The sequence below is a fragment of the Leopardus geoffroyi genome, chromosome C1 (genome assembly GCF_018350155.1).
Source record: "Leopardus geoffroyi isolate Oge1 chromosome C1, O.geoffroyi_Oge1_pat1.0, whole genome shotgun sequence".
NCBI classification, from domain to species: Eukaryota; Metazoa; Chordata; class Mammalia; order Carnivora; family Felidae; genus Leopardus; species Leopardus geoffroyi.
In genome coordinates, this window is record NC_059328.1 from 53,406,856 (window position 1) to 53,434,729 (window position 27,874).

Genomic DNA, 27,874 nt, shown 5'->3' on the forward strand with positions numbered 1-27,874 from the left:
ATAACAAAAGCAGAATCTATAAATGATACTTCATGGTGGCTGAAATGAAACTCAGAAAAATCATTTGTATTAATTTCATTTAATCATAGGTACTCACAAGCACTGTCCTTTACAGCATAAAGTTAGATGTGAGGCTATTACTTGCCATTAAATTTTAAGCAACAAAAGCATTTATCTCACTGTTACCATGGGCACCAGGGTATCTGATTCAGCATCAACTGATTCATGTTACTCATCATTCTTACCCACTATTATATGTTTATATGGAGTTAATAATATTTATAATACTATGCCTATTATTACTACATTAGTACTTTCACATTCCCCTTCATGGTTAACTACAATAAGAAAAACAGGGAATCTGGGGGCACCAGGGTGGCTTGGTCAGTTAAGCATTCAACTTCAGCTCAGGTCATAATCTCACGGTTGGTGGGTTTGAGCCCTGCTTCAATCCTCTGTCTCCCTCTCCTGCACTCTCCCAAAAGTAAATAAACATTAAAAAAAATTAAAACAATATAAAGAAAAGCAGGGAATTTGATGACAGACCTGGGTTTGAGTTCTAAATCTGCCTCACGTTAGTTGGATGACTACTCTTCATTATGTTAGTTGCCTAACGTGTAACATGGGGATAATAGTACCCACTTCAGGTGGTGATTGTGAGAATTCAGTTATGTAAATCACCTGTGTGGACCACAGTTTTTAATTTTCTGCTAAATCTCCTTAGTATTAGAGGCTGATCTTCTTTCTGCTTCATGTAGAAAATTAGAATCTCACCAGTCCTTTTTCATAGATTTGTTTCTTGTCCCTTTACCACTTTCTTGAAGTTGCTCCCATTCAAAGACACCAGGAGCTTCCCAGCTGCCAAATCCAATTACCTCCATTTCAGTCCTCATTCTGTTTGCCCTCTCTGCTGCATTAGCAAGTCGACCACTCTCCTTCTGGAAACATTTCGCTTTCTTGCTGTCTCTGAAGCCACTCTTTCTAGTTCACTTCCAGTCTTTTTTTTTCTTTCTTTCTGATTTTGGGGTTCTTCTATAGCTGGCATATCATGGAATGCAAGGTCAATAGCAGAAAGCACTGGTGAGTTGGTTCAGCTTGTGATTCGAGAAGGAAGCCAAGAAAAAAAACCAAGGCCAATACTGTGGAGACGCAGAAGCCAAGGAGGGGATGTGCCAGAAGCTGTAACCGACCTAGAGCCAAGAATCAGGAGCTAGAGATCGCCACTAAGGTAACTGCAGATAAGAAAACCGGAGAAATACCTAACGTGATACAACAATGTTTGCCGGACATCCTTTTCATTTTTACCTGGCACTATTTTTACAGGCAGGGCACATTAATAGTCTAAGCAGCATCTTAACAGGACTGCCTAGTACCTTCCACTTCCTTTCCTTTTGGGCTTTTCGATGTTGTCCCTCAAGTACTATTTCTTGGACTTCTCTTTCAATACACACTCAGCCTGGAGGATGTCATCCAGTCTCATTTTAACTACCTGGCTCTCTTACAAGTTTTAGACCTTCTAACGGGTATATTTATCTAGATGTCCAACAGTATTTGAAGCTTAGATGCCTAAATTGAGCTTGGTATCTTCTTAAATTGTTCCCTTCTTCATTTGCGGCATCGCCCCCATCCAATCTCTCCTATTAGAAACCACGATGTCTTCCTTAAGTTCTTTCTCTTTGCTGACATCTAGTAAGTTAGCACGACTTCTAAAAATAATGAGAATCTACTACGACTACTCTATTACTACTCCTTCTGCTGCTATTGCTCCTTTTTATCTTGCCCTCGAGCTAAGCACTCTGCTAAGCCCTTTATATACATTACCTCATCTAATCCTCATAATAGCCTTTAATAATAGCCTGTGTGTGCTGTTATTATCTCTGTTTTAGAGATGAAAAGTCTGACGTTCGGTGTATTTGAATTATTCTCTCGTTTTAAATAGCTTGCTCCAGTTACACAGAATTGAATTCCAGGTATTTTAACTCCAAATCCTGCTTTCTCCATCACTATATTCTGCTTGTACTTTGCTGTCTTGTGTTTCTCTCAAAAAAGTCTCACAAATCTAGCCCCTCCTTCAGCTACAGTTACACAAGTTCCCATACCTGAGCTCCAAAAGCAGATGGATTTGCATTGGAATCCTGGGGCCCCTACCTGCTGTGTGACTTTGGACAAGTTACCTTCTGTGACTTCCTCATTGGTAAATAGGTATGTACTAGCTACATTACAGGTTGATTCTAGGGTTTAAAATTAAATAATACAAAGAAAAAATAAAGAATACAGCATAGGTAACCTATGTAAAGCTCTGTACATTAAATACATATAAGTTACATGATGCTTAATTCATCTGTTACTGTTACTATTCTACTCTGGTATAAACCCATAACTGTCTTTACTTTGTTTCAAAAGATTTCTAACTGGTCTCCCTAGCATAAGACCTGCTAAATTCATTCTCTCAGTTGCTATCAGAATTATTTTTCTTAAAGCTGTATCTGATCATGTCATTCCCCTAAGGAGCCTCTACGAGTTTTTTGCTTTTCTCTACAAGTTTGCCTTTTGTGCCATACTGAAGCATTGAAATCAAATTCTTAAAATGGAATGACACCTGCTATCATTCTCATTTATTTTCTGCTACTCTCCCAAAAGTAACACAGCCTTCATTAACACCAAACTTATTGTTTCATGTTTGTGTCAGTCCCTTTGATGCTTTTGGGTCTCTCTCTGTTCCCTGTTTTAGTACTTACCTTTTGTCATCTGGAAAACTCTTTCTTGTCCTTCAAGACCCAGTTCCTCATGATACCTTCCCCTAAGTCAAAATCAAACACCCCTCTGTGCTAATAAGAGTACTTTAGTCATAGTATTTATCATGCCAAATTTGCAGTTACTGAATTGCAATTACTTTCCCTAGAGAAAAGACCATTTCCAGATAAAAATCCATCAAATTTGGTGTGTTTGTACAGTATATGGTACATTGTAGGCAATCACTATATGTCATTGAATGAATAAATGACAAAAATTTCTTATTAAGTTTACAAGGTCTTTTCTCATGCTTTTTTTCATCACATTACCATAATACATAAGCATAAGATTGGATACAAGAGGCCATATTATTATCAATAATGACTTATTAAACTTCACCAACATTTTGCCCAATTGCAGCGCTTTAAAAATATACAAAAATAGGGGCGCCAGGGTGGCTCAGTCAGTTGAACTTTCAGCTCTTGATTTTGGCTCAGGTTATGATCCTAGGGTCTGGGATCGAGCCCTGCATTCAGCTCCCTGCTGAGTGTGGAGCCTGCTTAAGATTCTCTCTCTGTCTTCCTCTGCCCCTCTCCCCTGCTCGTACTCTCTCTCTCTCAAAATAAAACAAATCTTTAAAAACATATACATACAAAAATAACCTCCAAAAGGTTTAAAAATAAAGGCAAAACTGAGCACTGCTCATGTTTTAAGAACAAAGTAATTATACAGATCATGATAATTACCTGTGGCTATTGGTAAATACATTGCAGCTTGATAATTATACTCCACTTCAGGTTCAGATTAGAATGTTCCTCTAATTTGCTACAGAAGCTACTATTTAAAGAGGCTAAAACCTGGTATGAGAGGAACTCTTTGAATTGTAGTAGCATTTCCAAGTCTTTGCAGTTTCCATCCATTTCTCTCATGTGGCAATAATAATCAATTCAGTTAAATAATTTAAAATCAGTAAGTTCTGTTATTTCCCTGAATTCCTTGGAAACAGTTGAGCCAAAGTAATGAGGAAAATCATTGATCTGAAAACTAGAGCAGTGTTCATCAAAATGTGAGTAATGACTCATTAGCGGCATATGAAATCAATTTAGTGTGCCACCCCAGCAATTAAAAAAATGAACAAAACAGAAAATGCTATAGCGTGCTGCATCAGGTAGGAGTATGTTATTACGTAAAATCTTTGTTACAGTTATACGTGTGTGTGTGTGTGTGTGTGTGTGTGTGTGTGTACTGGGTTGTGATGTAAAATGTAATTCCCACTATGGTATTTATTTCCCACTGGACTGGGAAGTAGTTTGAAAGTTACCACCCTATAGGACACAGCAATATTTTTCAAGGAACGGGATCATAGCCAAATACCCACTTAATAAAATTGGTTTAAACTTGATAACATTGTAATCATGCCCCACTTCGGGCCCAAATTCTAATTACATAATCATAATTCCAAAAGCATAATCAATACCTGATTCATTCACCAGACTTGGCTTCAAATAACATTTAATTATTTCCAAAGTCAAACCCATCTCTCAGAGATGCATGTTTACTACCACGGAAACTATGCCAAAAAATTTGCCATAGATTCTGAAGGCAATACCAAAAAAGCAGTTTGAAAAATATTTTCAGCAAAAGCAACATCACTAAAATTAGACTCGGAGCACTATTTTCCAGGGCTACTTCTGAAGTTTCTGTTTGCATGTGTATCGCATTTAATTATAATTATTGTATAATTTTCTTCTAATGAGACTGAGTCCCTATCACACAGAAAACTTAGTTTGCTATTTCTGTATCCTAGTACCTGTGTGTAGGTGTGTATTCTAGAACATAAGAGACATTTAATAAATGTTAGGAAGACAGTACTCATTTGGATAAATACATGTTCTGAAACTTAAATGAGTGACTCAAGGTCAGAGCACACGCTAAGGCTATTCATGTTTATTGCCCACTTTAAATACTTCTCAGGGCACCTGCGTGGCTCAGTCGGTTAAGTGTCTGACTTCGACTCAGGTAATGATCTCACAGTACGTGAGGTCAAGCCCTGCATGGGGCTCTGTGCTGAGGTCAGAGCCTGGAGCCTGCTTTGGATTTTGTGTCTCCCTGTCTCTCTAACGCTCCTCCCCCCTCTCTCTCAAAAATAAAATAAATATTAAAAATTAAAAAATATATATATATATACTTCTAGTCTCTCAACCTACAAAATAGGGGTTTATTGGAACTTAAAATTCATAACTTTTTATTTATTTTTTTTGCACTAAGCTTTTTTTTATTTTTATTTTTTTTCAATATAATTCATAACTTTTTAAATCAAAGGAATAAAATTGAAAACAAAATGAGATATTGTTCTGATATCAAATTATCCTGAACGCAAGTAGGGAAATGAGCACTCTCAGGCAATGTGTGTGGTAGGGAAAACTGAAGAAGGTAGCTGGGAAATACATATCAAAAATCTTTAAACATACTTATTCTAGGGGCGCCTGGGTGGCGCAGTCGGTTAAGCGTCTGACTTCAGCCAGGTCACGATCTCGCGGTCCGTGAGTTCGAGCCCCGCGTCGGGCTCTGGGCTGATGGCTCAGAGCCTGGAGCCAGTTTCGGATTCTGTGTCTCCCTCTCTCTGCCCCTCCCCCGTTCATGCTCTGTCTCTCTCTGTCCCAAAAATAAATAAACGTTGAAAAAAAAAATTAAAAAAAAAACATACTTATTCTATGATGAAGAAATTTTGCTTCTAGTTCTTTTTATGCGGCAAATTAAGAACCTGCAAATACAGATGCAAGGATATTAATCTCAAGGCTTTTGACAATAGATAAAGATGTCTAATATTAAGAGATTAGGGGCATAAATTACGGTGATTCTCATAATAGAACAATATGTAGTCATGAAAAATAATGATGTTCAATTATATTGGCATAGAAGAAGGCTCAGAAAAATATACTATGAAAAAAAACAGGTAACAAAGCTATAAACTGTAGAGTATCACTTTAAACATTTATTTTTTTAAGTGTATTTATTTATTTTGAGGGAGAGCACAATTCGGGGAGGGGCAGAGAGAAGGAGAGAGAGAGAATCCCAAGCAGGCTCTGCCCTGTCAGCCTGATGCGGGGCTCCAACCCATGAACCATGAGATTGTGACCTAAGCGGAAGTCAGAGGCTTAACTGACTAAGCCACCCAGGCACCCTCATTTTAAACATTTATGAGGTGAAATTCACATATCATAAATAAATGTTTTACCGTGAACATTTCAGTGGCTGTTTAGTACCTTCACGTTATTGGCCAACAACCACCTCTGTCTAGTTCCGAAACATTTTCATCACCCCAAAAGGAAATCAGTACCCATTAAGCAATCCTCCCTTCCCCAATCCCTGGTAATCACTAATCTGCATTCTGTCTTCTATTGATTTCTTTATTCTGGATATTTCATATACATGGATCATACATATGTGACCCTTTGTTGCTTCACTTAGCTTAATGTTTTGTCTTGTAGCAGTACTATTCCTTTTTACGGCTGAATAATACTCCATTGCATGTACATACAATTTGTTTTTTCTGTTCGTGGGTAGATGCACATTTGGGTTGTGGGAAGAGTTTTGCTATGAACATGGGTTTACTGCAGAATCATTTAAATGATCTAACTACTATTGGTAGAGAATAAATTCAGGAATATTAAGGGCCATTATTTTGGGATTACAGGGGAATCTTTTTATATTATTAAGAGCATTGGGCTTTAGAATTAAGCAGACCAGACTCCCATTTCTTCATGTGTAAAGTGGGGAAAATAGAACCTTAAACACAACTGCCTTATCATAAAGTTTAGTCGAAATATACCTAAAGCACTTAGAACTATGTGGAGGCGCAGTGTTAAGTACTGAATGCATAGTATTTTTTAATCCTTTGTTTTTACTTTTCGGTTACCTTCATCTAAAATATTTTCCCCTATCGGAATAATACTGGTGTTCAACAGGGTTTATGTGTTTTACAAATAAATTTGCATGCTACACACTTAGATGCGTAGTCCTCTCCGCTGATACTCATTTGGGCTGGCGCCAAAGGGTGCTGATGGTTTGATCTGATAACATCACTTTGGCCTAATCTAGTTCTACAATGTCACTCTCCCAGTTTCAATTAGGGTATTCTCCAACCCCCTGCCGTAACTCCTCTTCCATGTTAGTCTTTGTTTCAGGATCGCTTTATAATGTTGTATGTGCAACCATCCAGGCTTTCTACATTTTAGTAGTTTCCGACAGGGACGGGTGAGGAGCACAGGCTTTCTCGTGCACAGCTAGCAAAATACTTTGCTATCCGATTTTTCCAAATACATAACATTTCCTCCAGAATATCTTTGTACTACCTAGAAAATCTCAAATTTTATTTTTCATCGTAAACTCAAACTTCTTTGCCACATATGCACATCTTGAGCACAAAAGGTTAAGGTCCGGGAGCCTGCAGGGCACCTCCCCGGGTTTGGGGAGCCCGAACCGGCGTCTGCAGCCCCCGAGCCGCCCCAGCGCGGGAGTTTCGAGGAGAGCCCGGGGCAGCTGGGCGTCACGTGGAGGGGCCGCGCAGGGTTCGAGCCGCCACCCGGGGAAGCTGCCGCTAAGGGGCCGCATCCCCAGAGCCCTAGCCCGGGCGTTCACTACGGCCTTGCGAGGAGGGGAGCCCGCCCGCCCACTCGCGGCCGCACAGGTGTCCGGGTGGCGGCGCCCGGGCCCCCACCCGCGCGCAGGGCGGGCGAGAGGGATGGGCGCCGCCCGTGCGCGGGGGCTGGGGGCCGAGGGGGAGGTTCCCGCGAGGTGGTTCTCGGGCTCCTCCTCGGCGCTCAGGTTTCCTCTCCCGCCCGCCGGCTGCTGGCTGCGGCGCCGCCTCCCTCCCCCTCGCGGCCGGGCCCACTCTGCGGCCTCCTCCCGCTTTCTCTCTCCGCTTCCCCTCGAGCCTCCGGAGGAGCCCGCAGCCGCGGGGCGCCCGGGAAGATGGCGGCGGCGGGAGGCGGCAGCGGCGAGGGGGGCGCGGGCCTGGGCGGCTCGGCGGGGTCGGGGCCGGGGCCCTCCGCCGGCGCCAGCGAGGACCCTGCCCGGGGCCCCGCGCCCAGCGCGCTGCACCCCGAGGAGGTCGCCGCGCGGCTGCAGCGGATGCGCCGGGAGCTGAGCAACCGCAGGAAAATCCTGGTGAAAAACCTGCCCCAGGACAGCAGCTGCCAGGTACGAGGATAGGACATTGAGGCGGCCCGTCCCGGGGACATCGGGGCAGGGCTTCCGAGGGAAGCTGCGCGGGGGTGTCGGAGCTGGTGCCCGGCGCCTGAACGGTGGAGGGAAGGAGGGCGTCGCTGCAGAGTTAGAACCGTCTGTGGATTTTGCAAAGCCCCCAGGCTTCCGAGCTGCGGCCCCCGGGCCGGGTGGCACATTAGGAAACTGAGGCTCCGAGAGGCGAATCGGCTGGTCCAAGGTCACGGGAATCGGGGGCGGCTGCCCTCAATCCCCCCCGCTCTTTCCTTCCCCTGTGGCCCTTGGGTGAGTGTGGGAGGAGAGAAGTCGGGGAAAGAGTAGGCGAAAGGAAGTGAAGGAGAGTGGAAGTGAGCCGAGGAGCACAGTTTTGGGGGGCTAAGTTTTCGGGGCCACCTTGGGAGGGGCAGAGGGCTCCCCCCTGGGGTCCTCCGGCCTTGGGTGTGCCGTGGGGGGCGGGGTCACGGGAGAGCTGAAAGTGAGTTTTGCTGTTGCAGAAGCACTTGCCCAAGTTTGTATGAAAGAACTCTGCCCCCGTCCCCGCCCCCCCCGGTTTACCAAGGCCCCGGAATGGAGAGGTTATCGCTGCGCTTTGGGGAACCTTGCGGCCACCTTCTGTCATGCCAAGTACTGGAGGATTTGTTAGTGACTCTGAGGAGGCTTAAAGATAGGCTACTTTGTGTCTTTGATCCAGATTAACTGTTGCTTTAAGATCAGAAACTGCATCTTTTTACCCCCTCCACCCCCCCCATTGCCAAAGTCTACATGCTCATTGTAGAAAAGGGAAAAAATACAGAAAAGCGCAAAGAGGGGAAATAGAAATCACCTGTGCTTTTTCTCTTTAATTGAACTATAGTTAACACAATGGTTGTATTAGTTTCAGGTGTACAACATAGTGATTGGACATTTCTGTACAATAGGTATTGCTCACTACAGTGTTACCATCTGTCACCATACAAAGTTATTACAGTGTTCTGGACTGGTTTCCCGATACAGTTCTTCTCCTGCCCGTGAGGTACTTCTAACTGGAAGTTTGTACCTCTTAATCTCCTTCACCTGTTTCACCCATCCCCTCCCCCCCCCCCCCCCCCCCCCGCCTTGTTCCTTCTGGCAACCACCAAGTTCTGTGTGTCTATGAGTCTGTTTCTGTTTTGTTCTTTTGTTTTTTAGATACCACATATAAGTGAAATCACATGGCATTTGTCTTTCTCAGTCTGACTTATTTGACTTAGCATAATAATATCCTGCAGGTCCATCCATGTTGTCACCAGTGGCAAGGAAAAATTTACGTATTTCTGATATTTAAAGACAGCCGTTGTTAACGTAAGGTACTATTCTTCTCCCTTTCCCTATGTCTATGTATACATATGTATTTTACCAAAAAAAAAAAAAAAAAAAGCCATGTCTGATTCTTCAGTGTTTCTTAATTGTCTAGATGTTTGTGTATATTTCATATATAGCTTGAATTTATATATTTCGTGTGGATGGAGGAGGGTAGGCTGTCCGGGTGGTGGCAGATTTGGGTAGATTTATGTAGTTCCTTCTATAAGGGGATACCGGGAATTGTAAGTGGGCTGGCGATTGATGATTGCAGTAAGACCCGTAAAATAATGAGAGCAGTGCCTCACTATTTTGTAAATAGACCTTACATAGCCATTCACAATAAATGAGAGCATATAACCTTATAATCCGTATGCATGAGGGGCCATTTTGTTTCAAAACGCAATGTAAAAAGACTCTCAATATGATATAGCTCATCCCTCCTTCAGCTCTTTCCATCATTGTCCACTTCCCATATGTCAGGTAAGATTTTGTGATGCTACCTGTAAGAACACCTGCAATAGGCTAATTTCATAGAAGCAAATTTCCCCTACCCATGCAAATAGAAGACAGCAAAGGGGCTCAGTAACTGGGAGGCCTGGAAGAAGCAGGTGGCATTAGAAAAAGTTGAAGGAATAGCAGCTCTGTGTGTAATCTAGGAAAAGGGAGATGGAGAAGTGTCTTAATTTTCTTTTGTTACCACATTCCCTTGCATTCTAAAAATATTTAGACACAAAAGTCTGGACAGTTTGCTCTATTCTTGTTTTTCTTTTGATATCTCTCATTTCCCTTATTAAGAGCCATGAAAATAAATAAATAAAAGGGTCCAAACATGGGAACAGTTTTAATTGGTATTAGTGATGAATGGAGATTTTTTGAGAATTCTGATTTGTATTTTTGAGGTATTCTTTCTCTGTTATGACTTTAGCCTAAATTTTGGAATTTTCTGTAAAGTAGCAAGTATAAACTATTGAATAAAATTGGAGTAAGATCTAGATGAGTTAAGATACTTGCTGTCAAGTATCTTAAAGTTTTATGTTAAATACTTATGCCACATTTTTTGAGAATTGAAGAGTTTCATCTAAAAACAAAAGTTGTTAGGAACTAGAGATTAATTTCCAGACTTGTTCTAGCATTTTTTTTCTATTCTGATTTATATTATAAAATGTTTTTAATATTTCTGATATGTAGTTTTAAAATGTAAACATGTCATTGTACATTTGAGTAGTGTTTTTTTTTTTTTTCTGTCATCTTCTGTACTTGTATTTCTGCTGGTTTTCTGATCACAATCATAACTGTCAGTGGTCTGTGTTAATTAATTAAGTACAGTAGACCAAAGAATGCTAATTTTTAAAAGCAGTTGAAAGTCTTTAGATTAATTAGATTGAGAATAGCTATTTTTATTGGTTGAATAAAATTAACATACACTTAATCTACTCTTAAATTGTAATTTTATGAATATATTCTGCAAGGATTTTTTTATATTTTATCTTTTTTTTTCCCTTAAAAATTCTAATGTCTAATTCTAATGTCTTTCTCAGTGGCTGCAGCTTACTGTCAACTTAAAAATGAGGATTTAACTTTAATTTTCTGTTGTGCCTTTTAGCATTTTATTGCTTGGCTAAACTACCAATTTACTCCTTATGAAACAACTAATATGGTTTAGGAAAAGGTTACTATTTTTTGTTCAGTTATTAAGTAGTAAGATATTTTAAATGCTCAAATTCTTGTTCTTTTCTAGAAGACTCTCTAGGTTCATTCATTCATTTATTCTAGAATATTACATTAAAGATCAAGGCCATTCCTCACTCTAGTTCTCAAGCTGTATAGTTATGTCTCTAGAAAAGTTACATTGCTAGCTGATTAGTAGGAGCCTAGTAATACTCTTTGAACATTTTTAAAGCAAGGGTGTTTTCTTTATTAAACTTGATTTTCATAAATCTTACTCATTTTAATTTTAGGTAAAAACAGTTCTCAGAAGCTGTCTCATTGAATAGTTACAGTGCAGTCAGGTGCTGTCTGGTTGGTCTCCTATGTTTTCTTGAATCCTCTTAGCCCTCTATGTTTTCATAGTCTCAGCTCTGGCTCATGACCTTTGTCATTTCTTGCCTAGACTTATTACAACTTTTCTGTTTGTCATCTACCCTCATTATTGTCCTGTGTCTTATGTTTTAGCCCATCCTGCTTATTGCTTCACTTGAGAGAACTCCTCAAAGCACAAATCCAAGAATGTCACTCTACTACAAAAAGAAAAAGAGAAAAAAGAGAAGAAAGGAAAAGTTTAGCTCTGCATTCTCAAAAGAGAAAAAGAGGGAAAAAAAGAGAAGGAAAAGTTTAGCTCTACGTTCTCAAAATCTTCCTCAAATGTCCCTCAACTTGTCTCTTTTCCTCAAATCATAAGGAATAGTGAAGCTCAATTAGCTTATTCCAAGAGTGAAATTGCTTTGAAGCTTCATGTTCTGACTGAAAAATTCGTGTTAATTTTATGTTCTAGTAAACTTGGATTTAATGTAAAAACAATGACTTAAACTTGTTTCACTGCCTTCCAACTTTTTCTCGTAAACTTGACATGGAAGATGCACATATTTATCCTATGATTTTTTTTTTAACGTTTATTCATTTTTGAGAGAGGGAGAAGCAAGGGAGAGGCAGAGAGAGAGAGGGAGACACAGAATCAGAAGCAGGCTCCAGGCTCTGAGCTGTCAGCGCAGAGCCTGATGGGGGGCTCACACCCACAAATCATGAGATCTTGACCTGAGCTGAAGTCGGACGCTTAACCAACTGAGCCATCCAGGCGCCCCATCCTGTGTTTTTCTGTGCTCCTTTATTACCATGGAGTACTCAGACCTTGTGTTGAAAGGCATGACATAAAAGGATAGAAATATAAGATTCTAGGGTTTTTGTAACTTGGCCCCTGCCTACATTTGCAGTCTCCTTTCTTATTAGTCATGCCTTGGATTCTGCTCTAGCCTTATCAACCTACCTACATGCCGAAGTGTTTCAGAACATTATGATTTGAATATTTATAGAAATGTCTTTGAATGTTTGTGTTTTGGAATGTAACTTTAGTGATTATTTTATAACAAATAACATTTCTAATAATTATAGCGAATAATAAACAGTGTTAAATGCTGGTTCTTATTCAGAATAGCCGTTGTGAATGTGTGTCTGTGGATAGTCTTTTGCAACTATGAACTTAGAATTTTATTTTAAGGTAATGTTCTAATGTGTGTTTTTGTTGCACTTTCTATAGATTGTTTACATTTGTTGGTTAACCTGGTTCTGTTTCAAAAGAATTGTTACTGGGGTTTCAAAATGGAGAACACAGTGGCATTTATTCTCTATGCTGTTTGAATTCACTCAGTTTTCTCCTAAATGTTATGTATGTGTACATGTGTTTTGTTTTTGTTTAGAAGTTAGAATCTGGAAGAGACTTTATTGTGTAATTAAGAGAAAATGTGAAGGGCTTAGGGCTAACAGCCAAGGTTAGTAATAGAAACAAAACATTGTATTGTCTCACTCTGGGCATTATTAACTTTCATTTTGAAGTACTCTATTATAATAGTTAATGAGAAGCTTGATGGTTAATTCACCGAGGTCCATTTCAAAGCATAGTATTATCAACTAAGCACTTTTTAGAATAACAAACCACCAAAGGTAGAAAGTTCCAGTTAATTTTCTTCTTAAAAGCTACTTATTCCTGTGTTTCTTTTGTATTTGTCAGAAACCTATAGCATTTTCTCACATATTTTGTGTTCATTAATTGTGAGATTTAAAAAAAAAATTTTTTTAATGTTTGTTTTTTTTTGAGACAGAGAGAGACACAGCATGAGCAGGGAAGGGGCAGAGAGAGAGAGGGAGACACAGAATGTGAAGGAGGCTCCAGGCTCTGAGCTGTCAGCACAGAGCCCGATGTGGGGCTCGAACTCACTAACTGTGAGATCATGACCTGAGCCGAAGTCGGATGCTTAACTGACTGAGCCACCCAGGCACCCCAATTGTGAGATTTTTTTTAAATAATTTTTTTAGTGATTATTTATTTTTGAGAGGGGCAGAGAGAGGGAGACACAGAATCAGAAGCAGGCTCCAGGCTCTGAGCTGTCAGCACAGAGCCTGACGTGGGGCTCAAACCCACGAATCATGAGATCTTGACCTGAGCTGAAGTTGGACACTTAACCAAGTGAGTCTCACAGGCACCCCAAACTGTGAGATTTAAAAATATACATTATTTGTTTTCTCTAATAATCAGTAATTACTGTCTCTTTTCACAAGAGCGCAATTACTCACTTTTTCCTAATAATACTGGGATATTTTTACATTTTGAAAATATTCTTTTTCTTATTGAGAATACCATTTTGCATTCTTGATAAGTTGTTATTCTTAGTGTAGTTACTTAGCGTAGTTTACACAACTTAAAAGTTATCTGTTTCCTAATGTAGTTAATCAGAATTGCATGATGGGTTCTTTTCTGTATGCTTTATTATTCCCAATGTAACAAGGACACTGAAAGCTGCTAGAGGGACATCTTCGAGACTTCTGGGTTGCCCCTGGCTCGGTAAGTTTCTGTCTTGGCAGGAATTCTTGCAGAGTGTTTCAGCAATGCTTGTTCTCTGCTCTGAAAACATATTCAAGAAGAGGAGTCCTTTGTGGTCAGTGTCACGATGCTGGATGTTAACAAGCAGTCTAAAGAAATCTCAGGTGATTTATAGGCCATTTCCTAATTAATGACCAGCTTATGTTTATAAATTATTTTTTGGACTTGTAGCGTGTTTTCCCATAGAATAACATGGCAGATGGTGTTTAGTGTTGTCGGTTAGCACCTTAACAGCTATTTGAGGTTTCTGATGCTTCTGAAGTTTAAGCTGATTCTAAATAGTACAATAACATCTAAACAGCTTTGTGCACCAACAGCCTCTTCCAGCTTCAAGTCATTGACGGGTACACTTGTGTCTTATGGCCACGCTCAAGAAAGCTGTACTTATGGCAATTGCTCTTTAAACAAACAAGATCACGAACATCAGGGAAGCATTAAATGAGATCATCTCTAATGGAAGGCTGTTGCTGAAAAGGGGTCCCTCTGGCCCCCTGAATTTTGTCTCTTACTACTTCTGTGTGGATTTATCTTCCCTACTTTGTAGCCAGCAGTCCTTAGGAGCTTTCAGAACCCATTTCTTAACTGTGGGCAGAAAGTTTTATGCTTAGCTCTACTTAGACCAGCTGAAACAAGACAAATAAAGGAAGGTTAAAATGCAAATAGAGAAAACAAAATTCTAAATTTAAATGTTCTATGATTGCTTGTCTGAAACCTTGGCGCTGTATTTTGTTTGCCTGGGGAGGCAGTTGCCTTGTCTAAGAGGATGATGTGTATTGAGAGGGGTAATAAATGAGAAGTGGGAAATTCAGACCACCTGGAATGCTTGTTTGTATATTTTGGCTTATGATTATCTGCAGATGATTGTCCTTGGTTGCTGTGCTGAGTATTGTTCATTTGTTCTTCCAGATCTGTCTCCATCCTTCTCACCTGTGCTGTGTCCTGGGCAGCTTATCTTACTGTAGATTGCACTAACCAGGCTCTCTCATCCTCTAATTTCTGGTTCCATTTGGCCAGAGCCACCAGTGGGAGATTAAAGGGTGAAAGAGAGCTAGATTGGAGCATTTATTCACCCAGCTCCCTTTCTACCAGGATACCTTGGGTTGGCTGTTTCCTCTTTCAAAGGTCACAGTTCCTTTCCAGTGGCACACCATCCAACTAAGCTCTTTGGGTTGTTGTAATCATAATCCCTCTGCCAGGGGTTATGGGAGACTGTTGTTAACCATAGTTTTTTTTTTTATTTTTAAGCCTTTGTAGATAGTGTCTTTAAAAAATTCTCTTTGAGGTGACTGGGTGGCTCAATTGGTTGAGCATTCAACTTCAGCTCAGGTCATGATATCACGGTTTGTGGGTTTGAGCCCCATGGGGGGGCTCTGTGCTGACAAGCTCAGAGCTTGGAGCCTGCTTCGGATTCTGTGTCTCCCTCTCTCTCTCTGCCCACCCCCCCTGCCCCCACTTGCGCGCGCTCGCTCGTACTCTCTCTCTCAAAAATGAAAACATTAAAAAAAATTCTCTTCAGTTACATAGTTTTTGAGTATGCCATGTTTCTTGCTCAGAACCTGATGCCGTTGCCTACCCAGTTTCCTTTCTTTCTCTCGTCTTTCCTCATAGAACCCAGATTTTCCTTTGAGGCTCTATCCCTCCCTCATTACTTAGCAATTATATGACTTGAGTCCGTTTGATAGAAGTCACCCCATTGGTTTGGGTGACATAAACCAATAAGCAGTGTTCTTCCCTTTTGGCATGAGAATTAAAGCATGGGCCCCCTAAGCCAGTCACTATATCATCGTTTCTTGACTGTAGTGATTGCTTCAACTCAATATAACAAGAAGCTTAGGACTTTTGTTTGCTTGTTAAGGTAAGGAGTTCTCTTCCTACTGGATACAAATGCAGAGGCACATTGCCCTGATTGCTGCTGGCTATCTGAGGACAGAGCAGACATCCAAAGGGGGATTGGACTGAGGTGGAGGAAAAAGAGAGAGAAAGCTGAGCTAGAGCCCTGGTCAAGCTATATCTGAAACTTAGTTCTGGATTTCATACATATGCAAGCCACTACATTCCTTTTATTTCATGGATTTCAAGTTGGGTCTTACATTACTACCAACCAATAGTATGCTAATTAATATAGAAGTAAAAAAAAAAAAAAAAAAAAAAAAAAGTAAAATCTCAGTATTGGAAGGGATGGTAGAAGATATTTTATCTAACTCTTTTGCTTACTGCATAAATAAATCCAATTTAAAGTTCTCAACCCGTGAACTTTTAACACCTTTACTTTCAAAGACATCACTGCTTAGTAAAGTATCCTACTTTACCTTCAGACAGCTTTAGTGTCTTATTTATACTGAATATATAAAATTAATTTCCCTGAAATTTTGATTTCTTGATCCAACTTTTCCCCTCCCATAATAGAGAATTAGTCATATTGTTTTTTAAGTTACAACTTCAATTTCTTCAAACCACTAGTTTTTCGGATATGAGTCCAAATTTCCTCACAGACTTAATTCTTTTTCCCTGAATGCACACCACTACTACTTTGTTATTGTATATCTTAAAATGTGGCACCCAAAATTGAGTATGGTTGTCTAATTGAGATCTTCCAGTAATCCCTCTGCAAGAACAAATTTCTCTCTCCTTTAGATATCTGTAGCAACAATAAAAATTTTGTTCATTTGGTGCTTACTATTGCCAGACACTGTATGTTGTATTTTGTTTACATGATACTTACCCCTCATTTCAAGACTGTAAAATCAGAATTTCTCGGGGCGTCTGGGTGGCTCAGTCGGTTGAGTGCCCGACTTCAGCTCAGGTCACGAACTCGCGGTCCGTGAGTTCGAGCTCCTCATCGGGCTCTGTGCTGACAGCTCAGAGCCTGGAGCCTGCTTCACATTCTGTGTCTCCCTCTCTCTCTGCCCCTTCTCTGCTCATGCTGTGTCTCTCTCTGTCTCAAAAATAACATTAAAAAAAATTTTTTTTTAAAAATTAAAAAAAAATCAGAATTTCTCATTTCCATTTTATTGATAGGGAAACAGATGCAAAATTGATATTAAGCAGTTTGCCAAAGGTCATTCCACTAATTAGTGGTAAGGTAAAAAGACTAATGTCTGTTTGGTTCCAAAGCTCATATTCTTATCCTACACTGTAGGATACTTAGTGTAGGATACTTACTTACAATTCTTCTCCACACACACTGTAGCGTGTCCTCCAAAGGACAGGAATTATGTAATATTTACCTTTGTGTCACAAATATTTCACCTAGAGCCTGACACATTGTTCCAAGGGAAATTTAAAACAGGATTACCCACCTACTTTGTTCTAAAATTTTAGACTTCTGTTAATATGTCTGACATACTCAAGTATTCATGACTGATTTGCACAATGAAGAAATTTTGCATTGTAAGATTGTGCTGGCTTTTTTGGCAGTGATGTTACTCCATTTACTTATAATTCAATCAGTCAACTGTTTATGGCTTATGAGTAGTTTGAAAGCCATAAACGCTCTCTCCAGGAAAAGTGCTTAATATTCCTAGACACGTAGAAATTTGCATGTAATTTCAAGAGATTATGGATCTCTTGTAACTTACACCTGATCTCACTGGGGAATTATAGACCCAGGTTGAGAAGTGCCTTTCCAGGCTAATATAATTTGGTCATATTTTTGGGACTTCACGTGAGTATGGACCATTTGAGCAGATCCAGAGCTCAAAGAGTTTTCATCCGAATCTGTTGTGGGCCATGTTTATGCCAGATCCTCCATCTGGGCAAGAATATAAATCAAGCTCCTTAATTTTCTTTCTTAAAAAAGTCAACTGAGTCACTTCATGTTTGTTGTAAAAGCTCATTCTTCTCCAGCCTCCCAGCAGTACCAATGGACACTTGAGACACTATGCCTGGCACGGAGGTTTACAAGGAATTGCAGTGTATTATTTTCTCCTTAACATGTACCAAATGTCAGAGACTGATACGAAGAATGTTTCTCTTTATTATTTTTAAAAATTTAAAACATTTTTTAAATGTTTATTAATTTTTGAGAGAGAGAGCGTGAGCAGGGGTGGGGCAGAGAGAGAGGGAGACACAGAATAGTCCGAAGCAGGCTCCAGGCTCTGGGCTGTCAGCACAGAGCCCAATGTGGGGCTCGAACCCACAAACCATGAGATCATGACCTGAGCTGAAGTCGGATGCTTAACTGACTGAGCCACCCAGGCGCCCCAAGAATATTTTTCTTTAAAACATGGGAAGACAGTTGCTCATTGTGCTGTTCAGTGTTCTTCACAAGTATTTGATAAGAAAGAAGTTTCTCTCTTTTTTTAGTTTTCTGAGTCCCTAGCTCATTTTGGGCTCCTAAACTTGTTTTTTTTTTTTGCATTTAGTGCCTAATTCTGTGCTTATTTTTACTATCGTTATCGTTAGGTTTGTGAACTTATCACTCCCCTGTACTCATGCATTTTCCTTGTGTTTGAAGCTTTCTGTTAACTGTTACCACAGGAATGCCAAAAGAGCATTACAACTCATTGAATTTGTTCAAGCCTGTATTTGTATGCGTATACTTTGCCTCTCTTCCTGTCACCTTGACCTACTTCATCCCACCCCTTTTGCCCCAGCCAGTTGGGCTTTATATCTTTCCTCAACCCACTACTGTAATTTTCTTCTCTTAGCTCCCAGCTTTTATTTTCTGGACTTTGGATCTTCTGTTACCCACAAGTTTAACTGCTTGCTTTTGAGTGCAGATTTGTCTCCATTTCCCTGACTTTATATCCTGTGGGCTTTTTACAGCCTTATCTAGATATAGGTAATGGCAAGAAACAAGAACATGTGAATCTGGAAAGTTTTGAAATCTCAAACATACAGAAAAGTACAATACAAAGAACTTTTCTCCCTGAACTGTTTGAGAGTGAGTACCGCCATGATGTTTTACCACCCTGAGTCCTTCATTGTGTATTTCCTACAAATTTGGACATTTTCTGACATAACTACATCACTACTATGAAAGTAAAAATAACTGCCACCTAATCCTCAAATCACTAGGATAACTGCTAGTTATCCCACTAATGTCTTTCATCGTGGAAGGATCCAGTTCAGAATTATGTATTGCACTTAGTTGTGTCTTTTTAGTCTTTTTTAGCCTGGAATAAGTCCTTAGTCTTTGCTTGGCTTTTATGATCTTGACCCTTTTGAAGATGAGATGGGTCAGTTATTTTGTAGAATGTCCTTCAACTTGAAGTTGTCTGATATTTCTTCATGATTAGATTCAAGTGAGGTATCCTTGGCAGGACAGGGTGGTACACATTTTAGATTTTGGCTCATTGTTGGTAAAATTAACTTTGATCATTTTGACTTTTATTAAAGTGGTATCTTCTCCATGCAGAGATTTCCCTTTGTAATCAATAAGGATTTTAAAGGAGGATACTTTAATTAAGACTGTGTAAATATTCTATTCCCTTTCAAGTGTTCAATTTATTTATTTATATTAAAAATAGGCTCATGGGTTCTATGTTGCTCGATGGGTTATACTTCATTAATATAATTACTTATTTTCATGCTTAAATTGTTTTAGATTTGAGCAGTGGGAGCTTCTTCAAGCTGGCTCCTATGTCCTCTTCTTCAGTCTTTTATTTTGCAATAATTTTAGGTTTACAGAAAAAATTGCAAAGATATGAGATAGAGTTCCCATGTATCCCAGTTTCCATTCATGTTACATCTTATATACTCAAGGTACATTAGTGAGGACTAAGACATTAACATTGGTACATTATTATTAACAGAACTTCAGTCTTTGGATTTCATTAGTTTTTTCACTTATGTCGTCTTTCTGTTCCAAGATCCAATTCAGGGGCCCACATTGCACTCAGTCACTATGTCCCATTGGTCTCCATTCTGCATCAGTTTCTCTTCCTTGCTTTTTATGACCTTGACAGCTTTGGTTAGATATCTTTTATAATGCCCCTCCACGTTGGTTTGTATGATGTTTTTCTCATGAGAGATTAGGGTTATGGAATTTTGGTAAGAATTCCGTAGAGGTGAGGTGTACTTCTGATAACATCATTTTAGGGAGAACGTGACTTACCACCAGTGATGTTAACCTTGATCATTTGCATAAGGTGATGTCTTCTATGTCATTCCTGTAAAGACACAATCTTTCCCATTCACGATTCCTTGGAAACAAGTCACTAATTCCAGCACACACTTATGGGAAGGGTCTGAGGTCCTTGTACGTGTCCCCATCCTTTGCCAAGCACTTCCTTTGTTTTCAACATAAGATGTTGCAGCTTATTTTGCACTTTCTGTGCTTCAGCCCTGGAACCAGCCATTTCATGAAGGCACCTGTTATGGACTGAATGTGTGTGTTCCTCCAAATTCATATGTTGAAGACCTAGCCCCCCTCCCCTCACCGTGTGGCTATATTTGGAGATGGGGCTTCTGTGGAAGTAATTAAGGTTAAACAAGGCTGTAAGGGTGGGGCCCTGATCCAGCAGGAGAAGGATCCTCAGAAGAAAAGACCCCAGAGAGCTTGCTGTCTGCTGTGTGCATCCATTTCCCTCCCCTAAATGTGTTCAAGCACTAGAGAAAGGCTATATGAGGATCAGATGATGAAACATTTATAAGCCATATTAGGGAGTTTGAATTTTATTTTAAGGGAAATGAGGATCCATTGAAATAATTAACCCAAGGTAGTGATGCGATCTTATTTCTAGCTGTCAAAAAGTAACAACATGTTGTTTTTGTTTTTATCTTTCAAACTTTGTTCTTGGCCTAATCCTCATTCTAAGGTTAGGAGGTCAGTGATGCAGTAAGTTTTAGAAATGTGATGGGAATGAATATTTCTTAGACTTTATTTTTGTAGTGCTGATACTTAAGATACAATATAGTTTAGTAGTTCACTGTGTTTGCTCTAGAGTCTGTTATTCTGGGTTTAAATCCTAGATCAATCGCATACTGTCTATACTGTAAGTCACTATACTTTTCTAGGCCTCAATGGCCTCATCTTTAAAATCTGGATAATAAAATCCATCTTTAAAATCTAGCTAATCTGGGTTAAATAGGATTAAATGAGATAATATCTATAAATTGCCTGGGATACAGTGAGCACTCCGTAAATTATCATTATTATTACTATTTTGATAATAAGAAAAGCTAAAAGTGTATTAATTTTTTTAGACAAAGTTAGAATGTTCCCCTGGCAAAAAGTTTGTATTCAAATGAACTTTCCAACATAATAGCTCCATTTAAAGTTGCTAAAATTTTACCAAAGTTAAAATTAATACCACATTTACTCAGGCAGTATCATGAAAGATAATATATGATAGACCCTCCATTGGGCCAAAAAAAATTATTACCTGATGTGTAACATGCAAATGCAGTTCCAAGCAAGCAGTAGCATATCTAGGTTTGGAGCCTAAGAGAGAGGTTTGAAAGTGGAAATAAGAATTATGGATCATTGGTACGAAGATGGAACTTAAAGCATCACGAGTGATGCAAAAAAAGCATTTGATAAAATTTAACATCCATTCCTAATAAAAATTCATAGGAATCAGGAATAGAAGAGAACTCAAACTTGAAGATTATCTAGAAAACCCAAAGCCATCATATTCAATGGTGAACTACTGAGAACTTTCCCTCTGAGATTAGGAGCAGTGTCAGCATCACTTCCATTCCAGATTGTACTGGAAATTGTAGCTAGCATAATAAGGCTAACAGACTGAAAAATGATAAGCAACAGGGAAATTTAAAAATCGTTGGAACACAAAATGTCTTTAGGACTTGGGTAGGAAAGGATTTCTTTTTTTTTTTTTTTTTTTTTTTGAGGGTGGGGGGTGCAGGTGAGCAAGGGGCAGAGAGAGGGAGAGAAGTGGGGCTCACCCAAAGCAGGGCTCATGCTCACCCCATGCAGGGGCTCATGCTCGTCCGAAGTGGGGCTTGAGCTCACCAACTGTGAGATTATAACCTGAGCTGAAGCCAAGAGTCAGAGGCTTATCTGTGCAAGCCACCCACCTGCCTCAGGAAAGGACTTCTTAATGTACAAAAAATACAAATGGTAAAGGAAAGAATTAATAAATTTGGCTTGATTAAAATGATACATTTCTCTTCACCAGAAAAATTCACAAATAAAATAACAGACCACATAGCAGGGGAATACATTTATAATACAGTTCCCAACAAAGGATTAGTATGCAGAATATGTTTAAAAAAAAAAAAACAACTCCTACAAGTCGTTAAAAGACAAATACAATAGAAAAATAGCAATCAAGATGAGTGTTTTCCAGAAAGAGAAATAAATGGCAAATAAACATGAAAAGATGCCTACGTCAGTTAAAGTTCTTCAGAGATACATATATAATATTCATGTTAAAATGTATTTATACTATATGCAGATATATATATATAGAGAGAGAGAGCTTGATTGATTGATTGAGGGAGCTGGCAAGTCTAGTATCTGTCACGCACACCAACAGGCTAGAAAGTCAGGCATGTTTTGATGCTACGGTCTTGAGGCAGGATTGCTTCTCCAGGAAACCTCAGTTTTTGGTGTTAAGGCCTTCATCTGATTAGATGAGGCCCACCCACATTATGTAAGGTTGTCTCCTTTACTTAAACTGATGGTAGATACTAACCACATCTATAAAATCCTTCACAGCAGCACTTGGATTAATGTTTAGATAGCTGGATACTATAGCCAAGTCAACCTAAAAGTAACTATCACAAGCTCTACCTTTAGTAATCAAGGGAATACAAGTTAAGATCACAGTGAGGTACAATTATATCCACGAAATTGACAAGTATCTGGTTACACCAAGCGTTGTAGGGATATGTATTAGCAGGACTTTCACATCCTCCTGATGGAATATAGACTGGTACAGCCATTCCAGCAAACAAATTGGCACTTTCATACAAAGATGATCATTTGCATATGTGCAGCCCAGGAATTTCATTTCTTCAGAAACTTGTACACGAGCACTAGGAAATATATAAAATTTATAAGAATGTGGTAGTAATGCCCCTGACACATTTAGCCCATCCCCCCTCCCACCCACAGCACCTCCAGCAACCCACTGTTCTCTGTATTTAAGAGTCTCTTATGGTTTGTCCCCCTCCCTGTTTTTATTTTATTTTTGTTTCCCTTCCCTTATGTTCATCTGTTTTGTATCTTAAATTCCACAGGAGTGAAGTCATACGAATGATGTATTTCGCTTAGCATGATACACTCTAGATCCATCCATGTTGTTGCAAATGGCAAGATTTCATTCTTTTAGATTGCCAAATAATACTCCATTGTATATATATACCACATCTTTATCCATTCATCTGTTGATGGACATTTTGGGCTCTTTCCATACTTTGGCCATTGTCAATAGTGCTGCTATAAACATTGGAGTACATGTGCCCCTTCAAAACAGCACACCTGTATCCCTTGGATATATACCTAGTAGTGCAACTGCTAGGTCATAGAACTGTAGTTCTATTTTTAACTTTTTGAGAAACCTCCATACTGTTTTCCAGAGTGGCTGCACCAGTTTGCACTCCCACCAGCAGTGCAAAAGAGATCATCTTTCTGCATGTTCTCACCAACATCTGCTGTTTTTTTCTTATTATTTAAATTTTTTTTTACTGTTTATTTTTGAGAGGGAGCATGAGTGGGGAAGAGAGAGGGAGACACAGAGTCCGAAGCAGGCTCCAGGCTCTGAGCTGTCAGCACAGAGCCTGATGCAAAGCTCGAACTCAAGAACCATGAGATCATGTCCTGAGCCAAAGTCGGACGCTTAACCGACTGAGCCACCCAGGTGCCGTGGTAGTAATTTTTACAAAATATGTAAGTAGCAAAACAACAACCTAGAAAGCAAATATTCATTGACAGAAAAATAGTCATAGAATGGAATATCAAACATTAGTGAATAAATGAATGGCCAGGTGGAACATGAGTGAATTTTTGGAACATATTATTGAGTATAAAAAGCAAGGCACACAGGGCACCTGGCTGGCTCAGTCAGTAGAGCGTCTGACTCTTGATCTCAGGGTTGTAAGTTTGGACCTCAAGTTCGGCATGGAGCTTACTTAAAAAAAAAAGCAAAGCACGCAGACGCAAAAGCAAGGCACAGAAAACCAAAAGCATCATAATACCATTTCTCTAAAGCTCAGAAACAAGTAAAACAACATATTGTTTGGAGATGCATACCTAAGTGAGCAACTCCAACCATAGGGGAAGGGTGGGATGAACCTAGCAAATGAATGCAAAAGTCCGTGGAACAGTGTTGCTCATGTTCTCTTAGGTTTGGTGGTGAGTTCCTAGATGCTTATTTCATTATTATGCCTCATAACTTAATATGTGTTACAGACAATCTCTTTATATTATCAAATCACTTAAAATTTTAAAGGCAAATTAGCAAAAATGTTTCCTTTTTTATTCCAAAAAAGTAGAATTTGAAATCTGTGAAGGCCTTTCTTAGGAAAAAAAAATTAATGAAAGTAAGTCTGAGAAGGGTTTAGAAGGTGATGTGATTCATGTTTAATACTAAGCCTGGGTTGAGGCGCCTGGGTGGCTCAGTGAGTTAAATGCCCAACTTCGGCCCAGGTCATGATCTCGTGGTTGAGGAGTTCGAGCCCCACAATGGGCTCTCTGCTGTCAGCACAGAGCCCACTTTGGATCCCCTGAACCCCCTTTATCTACCCCTTCCCCACTCATATTCTGTCTCTTTCTCAAAAATAAACATTAAAAAAAAAAAAACCTAAGGCTGGGTTTCCTTAAGGCTATCAGTTCTCTCCCCAGGAAATATTTCATATGTGCAAAACTTTCATTTAATTCCAGAGAGTGATAATGAACGTGGCCTGGAGATAGGTTACTAAAGCTGTTTAATGCTATCAATTTTGATGAACTTATCTTACTGTAAGTAATTTGTAACTGATATTCCTGGTCAGAAGACAACATGTTTTCATCAAAGGTGCTACTTCATTCCTTAAAATTAACTTATAAGTTAATAGAAATGTCATAAAGCTATTAGAATAAGGAGATACAATTTCAGTTGTTTGGGTTCTGTGCTTTTGTAGAGCATAGTGGAATTTAGGCAAATGGTTGTTAGGGCTCTCTTTCAGGTTTTAAGTTTTTAATTTGGCCAACTTACCAAGGCTTAAATTGAGGGGTGACCCACTTTTGCCTGGGTCAAAACAACCAGTGCATGGAGAAAAATAATCGTTTTTTTTTTCTTTACAAGAAGCCTTGTAAGGTTTCCCAGCTGACAAAATCTGTATGCCACATCTGATACATAGAAAAGTTACAGTTTTAAATAGAGGTATTTTAAAAATAAAAACTTTAAGTTGCAAAATGCATCTTTGAATATTTAAGATCTCTCTCAGGTAATTCAGCTGAATGAGGAACATAACATGTCATTTGTTTACAGATAGTTGATAATGTGAAGAGCAGTGTCATGTTTTCTTAATCTGGCGCTCGACAGCTGTTAACTACTGAAAGGAGAGATGAAAGTCTGTGTGACTAAAAGCGTACCACCTTCTATATTAAGTATTAGCTGATTGGCAAGATGTGTGTGCTATGCTATTGAGAGAATTACACTTTCTTAATGAATACACTATATGTTTTTTTTAAGTCCAAGAAAACATTACAGTTTACAAGATAAAAAATTACCATAGTAAGATATGTATATTCATCATACTACTACATAACTCATCAAACCATATTTCACAAAATTGGTAGTATATGTACTTTAAAATATATCTAATTTTGACTTACTAATAAAGAATACTAAATTATCAACTTTACTTTCTTTTCTTTCTTACCATAGGTGAATATCTTTTCTTCACCTAACATTATGTTTCTATATTTTGCCTGTTATGTCACTCTTCCCCCGCCCCCCCCCCACTTACATTGTGTTAAAGGGGAAAATATGTCTCAATTTGTAACTGCCCACGTATTTATTTTCTGTTTCCATATGATCTCTTACTAGGGCACTAATGATATTGTTTTTGTAATTCTTAGTGGTAGTATACCATTTTTAATTAATTTTAGAAGGAATATGGTGGTATTGTGTAGAGGTTAAGGTTGTAGTCCCTGGAACCAGACTGATGGGTGAATCTCCACTCAGCAAGTTACTAAGTATGACTTTGGCAAGTTACTTGATTTTTCTCTGCTCTGGTTTCCTGGTTTTTAATAAAAGGAGTGAGGTACCCTTGCTCTGGTACCTAAGTAAAAGCTAAATGAATATTAGCTATAATAATGGCAATAATAAGAATTATTATCATTGAGTAAATTCGCTTCTATTGTGAACTCAACATACCAGCACTTGTGTATGTTTAATTTATTCATGTGCAATATAGAACAGGTTGGCTGTTCCAACCCTCCATCCAGGATCAGAATGTCCACCTACATGATAGCCCAGTTCCTTTAGAAAATAATAGTTGCATCTGTTGTGTATTATTAGTAAACTTTCAAGGCCAAATATCAATTCAATGACAAAATAATTATTTTCAGTTTAGTGTGTGTTTGAGTGCCTAGCATATGCAAAGCAGTACAGGTACTATACAAATCTATGAAATGCAGTTCCCATACTCAAGTATTATCAACTTAACAGGAGGATTGGGAATATACATTTGCTTTTTCAGGACCCCAGCTAGGTGAAAGTCCTACCAGAAGAAGCAAGTTCAGACTGGATTGATAATGGAAACAGAATGAACTGGAAAGCCAGTTTCAACATCTTGGGGAGCCAAGTGGAAATAAATTGAACCACACGTGTACCTTGTGGTGGTTATTGTTTCATACCCAGGGATCGCTAGGTTTGCAGTCTAACTGTATTTATTCTCTAGGCTGGTACTACAGCATCTACAAGTGTATTACTTGTTAAAAACTCAGTATGTGATATACAAAGAGAAATGTTTAATATTATTTCTATAAGACAGGCATTAAAAAAGTATGATCATTGTTAGTGTAGAGGTGAGAGAAGTCATGTCCTGTGGGAAAGAATTGGAGAAAACTTCATGAAAGAATATTTGAACTGGGATTTCAAAGGATGCATGTGGTTTCAGATGAAGTTTACAAGTATTGATATCTTTGTCCCATGCAAGGTCAAGGTATCCGCATGAGCAGAGATTCAGAATGAGGGCTGTGCATGGCATCCTCATGAGATCGTGCTCATAGAGCACAAACAGGATCTGTGTGCAGATCCTGTACTGGGAGATACAGTTGGAGAGGTAGGTTGATGTTATATTTGGTGGGCCTGGAATGCCTTTAATTTAAATAATGGAGATCCGTGGAAGGTGTTGTACATGGCAGATGGTGGTGGTAGTAATGATTGGCTAATACAGCTGGATTATCCACTAACTGCATTCATGTGTTTATTTGAACTCGTGTTTTGTCTCTTTCAGGAAGTTCATGATTTATTACAAGACTATGAGTTAAAGTATTGTTATGTGGACAGAAATAAGAGAACAGGTAAGATTTCACTTTTAAGCATCTGGTTTCACTTTGATTCTAAATGTGGGCATTATTAATGTATCTATGTATCTTACTAGAAACATTCATTTTTATAAAGAATGTCCTAATACGTTGTGATGTTATAGTAAATTTTTGTAGGCTTTGTATTGTTTATTTTTTAATTGCAGTATAATTAACATGCAATGTTATATTAGTTTCAGATGTACAACATATTTTTTTTTAGGTGTACGACATATTGATTCCACAATTCTATACATTACTCAGTGATTACCACAGTAAGTGTAGTCACCATCTGTAACCATACATGATTACAGTATTATGGACCGTGTTCCCTATGCTGTACTTTTCATCTCTGTCACTTATTTCATAGCTAGAAGTTTGTACCTCTTAATTCCCTTTATATATTTCACTCACCACTCCCCCATGTCCCCTCAGGCAACCACCAGTTTGTTCCCTGTATTTAAGAGTTTTTTTTTTTTTTTTATTAAAGCACATTCAATGCACAACACGGGGCTCAAACTCATGACCCTGATATCAAGTTGCATGCTCCATCACCTGAGCCATTCAGGTGCCCCCCC

The 27,874-nt window shown here is 39.1% G+C and overlaps 1 protein-coding gene across 2 annotated transcripts in view; it reads left to right on the forward strand.

The window, feature by feature from the left end:
* Positions 1-7,471: 7,471 nt before the first annotated feature.
* Positions 7,472-27,874, forward strand: part of RAVER2 (ribonucleoprotein, PTB binding 2) — an 88,960-nt gene continuing 68,557 nt past the window's right edge. For both annotated transcript variants that reach the window (XM_045477695.1, XM_045477696.1), the window contains exons 1-2: positions 7,472-7,935; positions 27,227-27,293. In XM_045477695.1, coding sequence (XP_045333651.1) covers positions 7,708-7,935; positions 27,227-27,293 — 295 coding nt within the window. In that variant the 5' untranslated portion in view covers positions 7,472-7,707. The remainder of the gene's footprint in view (positions 7,936-27,226; positions 27,294-27,874) is intronic.